The following is an 8,265-nucleotide window of genomic DNA, read 5'->3' as shown; positions in this document are numbered from 1 at the left end:
GTAGTCCCTTGAGTAAATCTGAGCTAAAGCTACCGAGTCAGGACTCCTTGGGGAAGTCATAGTTACTATAACTGGGCAGAATAAAATGTAGCTAACACGTTGTAAAATGTAAATTTAAAAAATTACATTGCCATTCCCAACTCCACTTTTAAAAACTGACATTTGAAACAGTTTTTCTAGTCAGAAAAGTCGGGAACAGAAGAAATTTGGGGAGACTGCATTTAGATCAGCAAAATAACAAGTCTTTCGTGTAAGACACATCTAGTCTAACGTTAAAAATGACCGTTACATCAGGTCGAGCTCTCACTGCCTGATCGGTAACCGTGCGCGTGCAGCGGATGATGTTGGTGGCTTTACCTCAGAATAGCCTCCACAAAACTTCACAGTCTCGACTTAATGAGCGGGATCGTTGAGTATCGCCCATAAATACAAGTCGGTGACAAACGTAACCACCCGATCTCTGGTTGAGATAACATACGATTTTCCCTTCAATAAAATCATCAGCTGACGCTTTAGACTAGGTCTACCGAAAATGGCAAGAGCAGGACAGTTACGACACAAGTCGGCGCAGGACACAGCCGAGGTAGCTAAGTTAACTGATATAAAATAAATGGTGATAATAGCGGGAGGTAGAATTAAAGGTGCCCTTGACTTTACTACTCATTGTTCCTCTGTTAATTTCAGTGGGTGAGCTTGTTTCAGAACGAACTGGAGACGGAACAGCAGTCGGTGGTGTTCGTCAAGCGGATGATGGTTCTGGCGGTGTCCTGCATCACCTACCTCCGAGGCATATTCCCGGAGGACGCCTATAGATCGCGTTATCTGGAAGGTGTAGTAAGAATTATCTTTAACGTTAGGAAACTATGAGACTAAGTCACAAAATATTTGTTACGACGTTAGCTGCTATTTTTGTTGACATTTCATATAGCTGGGACAACTTAGTCATTTCAGTTACCAGGCAGCGTCGGCTAATAACAGGCCTAAGTTAACTAGTTAGCTCACAAATGCTAGACTACATTGGACGTTTCCCGTCCAGAAATTCACAGAAACACATATTTGCTGTTTTATTTTCAAGTAACAGCGTTCAGTGTGACCGACTGCAGCAAATTGCGGTATAGCTTTCACGTTTCTGCATTTGGTTTACAGATTTGTGCATTAAAGTTTTGAGAGAGAAGAGCTCCTCTCCTGGAGCCTGCAAGATTGTCAAATGGTAAGCACATAATTATAATGTGGTTTTAGATGCAAAGCACCTCATGGACCTGGCTTGTAATTCACTCACTCATTCACTCACCCACTCACTCACTCACTCACCCACCCACCCACGAACCCACCCACTCACCAATTCGCTCATGCTTAGCAGGCTGCAGATTCTCCACTAGGGGGAGCTATTCGCACTCATGGTGCTTCGCATCAATGACACTGTCCTCGTTTGCTTTTCAAGGATGATGGGGTGTTTCGATGCGTTACAGAAAGGATATGTAAGTTCAGGAGCTTAAAATTACTGTTGGTCATATTTTCTTTGTTTTGGTTTGTTTTGTAACAAACTAACTGATTTTTCAACCTCTCAACAGCTACAGATTGTGTTTATCGGGGTAAGTTTCTTTTTTTATTTTTTTTAAACACTTGTTATAGGAACAGTAGCAGTTGCGTGAAGTGTTGCTAAATTGAGCATTCAGGTGAAAAGCAATCCTATAGCAAACATATCAAAACAGTGTTCAGTCAGTTGATGTCACTAATAGCCCGTGTCATATGTGTGTGCTCAATTTACTATGCTGTGTGTGTATACGCATGTTGATTCCTAATTTGTGTAATTTATTCCTCAATCTGCAGGTACATACTGATCCCGGTGACCCAAATGTGAGCTGAATTTTCAAAATATTTTAAAAGAATATATTCTGTTTGCAATGCTAGGATATCATTAGCATCTTTAGAAGCTTTATGAGTGTGTAATGTGCTAGCTTACGTTCATGTTTAGCCAGCCTAACAGTATCTTAAAGACATTTCCCTCTCACATCGCAGTATGTCTCCTATCATGTAAATACATACAGTCTTTGAAACAGTGTCATATAGTAGTGTTTATCAATATGTCCATTCGCTGAAAAGGTATGTGTAGTATTTTTGAAGAACATAGATATGTGGAGTAATATCTCAAAGTTTTGTTTTTCCCTCCTCCTATGCAGCACATCATTGAATCCTACCAGTTCAAGTTTAAATACACAGAAGAGGGCCCGCATATGGAAATTTTGAGGTGAACGATGTTTGTACTGTAGTCAGTGTGTTACTTGAGCCTTATTTATCATTTGCAAACTGAGGTCAAATTTCACTAAGACTGAACAGCCATTTTCACTAATGCAGACCACAACGCTTTCTTATGATTGGTTAACAGCACGTTTTGTCGAAAATAATCAGAGTTTAAGCAGAAGTGTTTTCAAATTTTACTGCCATCCAAATGATATCAAATACTCTTATGTATTTAGCCCAGGTTCTAAACAGGGTATAATGGATTCTTCTGTGTTAATGAACAAAAAAAGTATCTGATGGTTGGACGCAGAGCTCTGTGAAACAGTTTTGTTAACCTGCTTCAAGTTTTTCGTTTTTTAAATGTGATTGCCTTGCACCTTACACGTGATAATGTAATTACTGCAGAATGGTGAGTGATTTTAGCGAAGGTAGATTATGAGGCTGTGCACTCACCCTTATATGACCTTCAGGAACCGAAATGATGAAATGAAGGTGACAATGGAGGACACAAAGAAAGCATCGGTGCTCCTGGTGCGCAAGCTCTTCCTGCTCATGCAGAACCTGGATGTCCTCCCCACTGACGTCTGTCTCTCCATGAAGCTCTATTACTATGATGAGGGTAACAATCAGGAGTAAACTACAATATCAGTGGGTGTGCAGCATCACCATGTACTGTATAAACCAGCAGTGTCCTTGGGTGCATGGGGAATGTACAATCTTATATATAAACGTGTGTTACATTACATTACAATACAGCCTCTATTTAAACTCAGAGGCACATTGAGAGCTGAATATACGCATAAAATACCCAGATAAACTGGGTGGAAAAGTAGAACAAATTAAATAAATAAATACTTAAGATTCAAGAAACGAAAACATAGTCATTTAAAATAGCCATTCAAAGATACGGAGTTAATTTTAAATGTCTTAAGACATTCACAGTTGTTTAACGGATAAGTAAATAACCGAATAATTTCACATCGTTTTGATTGGTGTGTGGTTGCTGTGTGGTTGCCGTGTGGTTGCCGTGCGCAGTGACTCCGCCCGACTACGAGCCCCCGGGCTTCAGGCAGGGCCGGTGCGACACCCTGTGGTTCGACGGGACGGCGGTGCACTTTAAGGTGGGGGACGTGCAGACCCCCTTCCACACCATGAAGGTGCAGGTGGCCGCGGAGCACGGCCGGATGGCCGGGCTGCAGCAGGGGAGCCACCTGTGGGACAGCGCCCAGAGCTCCGCCCAGCAGGGCCGGGGACCGGCACAGCTCGGCCACAAGGGGGCGGTATGTAGCAGCTCTGCCCAGCAGGGCCAGGGACCGGCACAGCTCGGCCACAAGGGGGCGGTATGTAGCAGCTCCGCCCAGCAGGGCCAGGGACCGGCACAGCTCGGCCACAAGGGGGCAGTATGTAGCAGTTCCGCCCAGCAGGGCCAGGGACCGGCACAGCTCGGACACAAGGGGGCGGTATGTCACAGTGCAGCACACTCAGGGCCTGGGCCTGGCACAGCTTGGCCACAAGGGGGCGGTATGTCACAGTGCAGCACACTCAGAGCCTGGGCCTGGGCCAGCTTGGCCACAAGGGGGTGGTATGTAGCAGCTCCGCCCAGCAGGGCTGGGGTCTGGCACAGCTCGGCCACAAGGGGGCGGTATTTAGCAGCTCTACACTCTCAGGGACCGGCACAGCTCAGCCACAAGGGGGCGGTATGTAGCAGCTCTACACTCTCAGGGCCTGGCACAGCTGAGCCACAAGGGGGTGGTATGTGTGCTAACATGCTAACTCGATTTGACATCCAGTCCTGCTGAGCACGTAAGAAGGCATCTTCACAGCTTGTGTCTTCTTTTTCTGTTTGCTCTAACAGGCCTTTCAGACAAATGCGGAACAAGACCTTCCATCTGAGAGCGGTAAACGTGTTTGTGAATATGAGCTTGTATGTTCTGGTGATCTACTTACCAGTTTAATCAATAATGGTATCAAATGAAGGAAATTGTTGCCAGGTGGAAACGTCTTTAAGTTATGGATACTTTGACCGTTTCACCAAACCCTTTCTTTGAGAAATTTTACTCACTTAGATTCAGGTTTGACTTACATTTCTGCATGTCATTTTTGCAGAGTCTGCAGACTTCAAGGCACCCAAAAAAACCAGAGCACAGGTGAGCGTGAAATACACTATGTGGCCAAAAGGATGTGGACACCTGAAACATCCCCATGACCAAGCGGTGTCCAGATACTTTTGGTCACAGTGTATCTTTCTATCTCATTTTTTTGCTTGTTTGTTATTATTAGTGAGTCACTGTCAGGCTGTGTATGTCATAAACCTGGCAAATTAACGTACAGATGGCACGCAGATCTATTTACCAGTCAGGTTTTTTGCTATTTATTTCCTACAGCAGAAAGCTGCATCCAGAAGATCTGCTAAGAGAAGAAAAAGAGAAGAATGAAAAATTAGAAATTGCTTCTAATTTGTTGACTTCAAAAGCCATTCTCTAGAGTGACATGGGGAAATACAAAATATCTTTATTGTACATTTTTAAAAAATACAGAAATGGATATGACTGCCATCATAATCAGCTGTTAGAATCAGCTGGCAGTAGAAATGACCAACATTGTGCTGATTATTTCATGTTTTTTTGTCTTGTTTTAGATAACCAAATTATTTATTCTAAAGATTTATCCACTTTAAGTCAATGATAATTATGTTTTGTAAAAAGTTCCTTGTTCATGAAAATTAATTCCACGATGATTTTTAACAATGAATATTCCTTGATGACCATACATTGTGAATACATGCTGTGTAGATGGATGAAATATATTTACTTATTTTTAAATGTTTTCAGATTTTACAATAAATTAAACTTTTTTGCAATAATTAAGTGTTTATCTTGTTTTGTTGCACTGATCCATATGTTGTGAACAATAACATTGCCAATGCCAATAATGATAAAATAGATTAAGGAAGGAGGAGGAAGGCTCATTCCAAGTGATAAAATGCTGAAGTTCTGCTTTTGTAATATTACAATGCACTGAAAGTTTGTCTTAATCTGTAGAAAATGACACGTTAAATGTGAGCTAAATTTAAACTTCTCTCGTTAGTACTGAGCTTTTAAATAGACGTCCTTCTCATTTTTTCCTGTGTCACAATTTGAAACGGCCAATCGTAACTCATTTAGGTGTGTGACCCAGGTGCAGTGCCCTCTGTCAGTTTTTGCGCAGGGCTGCAGGCATCGGCGCGCATGCCCTCTGAAATGTGCGCAGCCGGACAGTCACTGCGCAGGTGAACTGCGCAGCATGCGCAGATGGATAACTGCAGCCAGTGGAGCAGCTGTAGTACTGAGCAGTGCAGCCAGACAGTCACTGCGCAGGAGAACTGCGCAGATGGATAACCGCAGCCGGTGGAGCAGCCAGGCGACACCCAGCCAAACCACACCATGGCCAGATAAGCATCGCTCTATGTGACACACAGCCTCAGCTGGTCGTTCAGCTTCTGAGGAACTGACAGGCTTCATCATCGCAAGGGATTGACATTCGGTTCCCATTCCTCAGGTGATCAAGGATGACACACGACAAACAAGCTGGTTTATAAGTTGCCAGGGTCCAGGGTTGTTTTCTCTTTTCTTTAAAAACAAAAAGAAGCTGAATAAAGTTAGGTAATTTATTATTGTTTTATAATAGCTGATGTTATCCAAGGCCAAAGTATATTTTAGGACAGTGCAGTCTCACTGAAAAGAAACTTCCGATTCATTACAGTTGCCAGCGGCAACACATTAACCCGAAAGGCAGAGGCTAATTTTCTGCCACTTTCTCCTTTATTTTTGCGCCATTGTGATTCTGTGTGGCATGGGAGCTAGTGCATATAATTTGTGTGTGTGTGTGTGATTGTGAGTGAGTGCAAGCATGGCCTTGTCTTTGCTCATTGTGCTGTGGTGGTCCTAGAATCTTCTGTCAATCACACTTTGATAATCGATCCACGTAATCCAGGTAATCCAGGTAAATGGAATCAGTGCCGCTGAAAGTTCCTGGGAGGTACCAGCGGGTTCAGCTTACAGTGGGTTCAGGCTGCTGAAAGTTCTAAGAGTTCCAGTTTCCATCCTGTGGCTTTTATACGCGTAACATGCATTCTGCTGGGTCCAGGGACCAACGGTAATTCCGGTAATGTCACCCTGCTAGCTGTACGCTATTGTGAAAGTGCCATAATGATCCGTTTTGAGTCAAACGCTTCCTAAATGGGTGGAAATGGGTGGAATGATGAAAGCATCGGCCTTTGTGCCAGACAATGGGAGCTGCCACAGGGTCGTCACTGCTGTTGTTAGGTGGTTTTTTTTTTTTTTTGTGCCATTTGCAGAGAGAGCTGCCGGGCGATTCGGAGCGAATAGAGACGGGAGATTTGACACGGTGAGTTCCTGTGACCCTGCCGTCACACTGTAACCTGGGAGATTCAGAGCAGTTGTGTTTCGCCGATTAAAATTTTTTAAATTATATCTATCGTTTATTTTACTGTCCTCATCAGCAGAAGCATGGAGGTTTAGTTTAAAGTTGTGGGGCTGAAGTTGCCCTGTTTTAAAAGCTTTTTATTCTGTCAGTGAGCAGGCCGTTGGCATTCTCATCTCCAAGTGTTGGAATGGAATGATTTCAAATGGTATGAACGCAAAATGTCTTCACAGTGTCATTATGTCGTTGGCCAGTATGTTATTGTAGATTTTATTCTTTCAAAGTTATACATATGTAAGGTTTGCATGTTTCAAATATTCCTGGTTAATTCTAAATTCTATATTCTTTGAATAAGTTATATCATCAAGAATGGATTTAAAAAAATATTATTGAAAGTGTTAGATTGAAATAAAAATAGAGATTTGCTCTGGGGGAAAAACCTGATTGTTCCAAGAATATTTTTTCATATTTGTATACATGTGTATTATTCAGGAATTGTAGCCCTGGTATAATGGCTTTACCATAACAAGAATAAACGTCCAAAATGTAGACCCTTGGAAGAAATCTTGTGTCTTTTTGAGTGTAAGCCTTTCTTCCTCTTAATGACGTTTACGTTAATGGGAACATGTTTGATTAGATCACAGAATTGATAATGGCATTGACTTCACTGTACAGAAAACAGATGTAGATTGCCTAAATTTTGGCCTTCCTGTTATGTATGGCTGTGCATGAACAGAGAGGCCCTTTCTGGACCTTGGTTCAAATGCCTTGTGTTTTGAGTTATCTGAAAGGCTTAACATTTATTAATTTTACACGGCTCTGAAACAGTTCATAGGAGAGACAACATATCAGCCACAAGCCAGGTAAGGGCTTCACACTACCATTTACCTGCTTAGTATCTTAGGATGTGTTTGTGCAATTATCTTCTGTATGGTTTCTTTAAATGTAATTTATAAATGTGAATAAATATATTTTTTTATTATTACCAACTTTATAAAATGAGTATCTTCAAAACAATCTATACATTAAACATGGAGACACATTATATATTCAACATTTGGCTTAAATTATAAATCATATTTTAACTATTGCTCAAAGGCTGTGTTAGTTTGCTTAAAAAGGAATCAGCGAAAATAGTTTCTAACACTATGACTAGATTAACATGAACTGTAATTATCTATTTCTTACATGATTAGAATTTGGCCATCTCTAGCTAATGTGGTGTTTACTTACTATGTTAAATGTACTTTTGTTAGTCACTTTGGCTAAAAGTGTCCGGTAAATGACTGAATTATAAATCTAAATTTCAGATGATGAAAACATAAGGAGAAATGCACTAATATAGTGTACATGCTGTTTCTTTGAGATATGGAGGGGAAAATGTTTTAATTCTGCATATGAAGATGTGTAAAGCTAAATGTTACTGAGGGTTGAGTCATAGAATATGCATTTGCTTGTTAAGCAGATTGTGGATTCAGAAAGATTGGAAGCCACTGGGTTAGATTACTGTTTGCACAAAATGGTTTCGTGGTCTCAAAAAATGTCTCATTCTTAGTTGATAGTGCATTCCCTGCCTCCCCAAGTTCGTCCCGTATCTAATCC

At 41.6% G+C, this 8,265-nt stretch overlaps 1 protein-coding gene across 3 annotated transcripts; it reads left to right on the top strand.

Moving 5' to 3' along the window:
- The first annotated feature begins 366 nt into the window (after positions 1 to 366).
- Positions 367 to 5,016, top strand: zte38 (zebrafish testis-expressed 38). 3 transcript variants are annotated; one of them, XM_035415878.1, is made up of 12 exons: positions 367 to 583; positions 685 to 829; positions 1,147 to 1,210; positions 1,442 to 1,478; positions 1,572 to 1,592; positions 1,831 to 1,857; positions 2,181 to 2,248; positions 2,712 to 2,860; positions 3,277 to 3,521; positions 4,097 to 4,139; positions 4,348 to 4,388; positions 4,626 to 5,016. In XM_035415878.1, exons 1-12 carry the CDS (start codon positions 533 to 535, stop codon positions 4,674 to 4,676), a joined length of 942 nt encoding a protein of 313 aa, XP_035271769.1. In that variant the 5' UTR covers positions 367 to 532; the 3' UTR covers positions 4,677 to 5,016. The 3 variants fall into 3 exon arrangements, 1 of the variants encoding a protein (XP_035271769.1); XR_004765024.1 differs by lacking the exon at positions 4,626 to 5,016 and having other exon boundaries at positions 3,277 to 4,139; XR_004765025.1 differs by lacking the exons at positions 367 to 583; positions 1,147 to 1,210; positions 4,626 to 5,016 and having other exon boundaries at positions 738 to 829; positions 3,277 to 4,139.
- The last annotated feature ends 3,249 nt before the right edge of the window (positions 5,017 to 8,265 follow it).

The sequence above is a fragment of the Anguilla anguilla genome, chromosome 4, assembly GCF_013347855.1.
Source record: "Anguilla anguilla isolate fAngAng1 chromosome 4, fAngAng1.pri, whole genome shotgun sequence".
Lineage (NCBI taxonomy): Eukaryota > Metazoa > Chordata > Actinopteri > Anguilliformes > Anguillidae > Anguilla > Anguilla anguilla.
This window is presented reverse-complemented; position numbering and strand designations above follow the sequence as displayed.

Coding starts and splice junctions, on each gene's coding strand:
- zte38 (XM_035415878.1), top strand. CDS start 533: ATGGCAAGAGCAGGACAGTTACGACACAAGTCGGCGCAGGACACAGCC. Junction 1,211..1,441: donor GCCTGCAAGATTGTCAAATG/GTAAGCACATAA, acceptor TTGCTTTTCAAG/GATGATGGGGTGTTTCGATG. Junction 1,858..2,180: donor CTGATCCCGGTGACCCAAAT/GTGAGCTGAATT, acceptor CCTCCTATGCAG/CACATCATTGAATCCTACCA.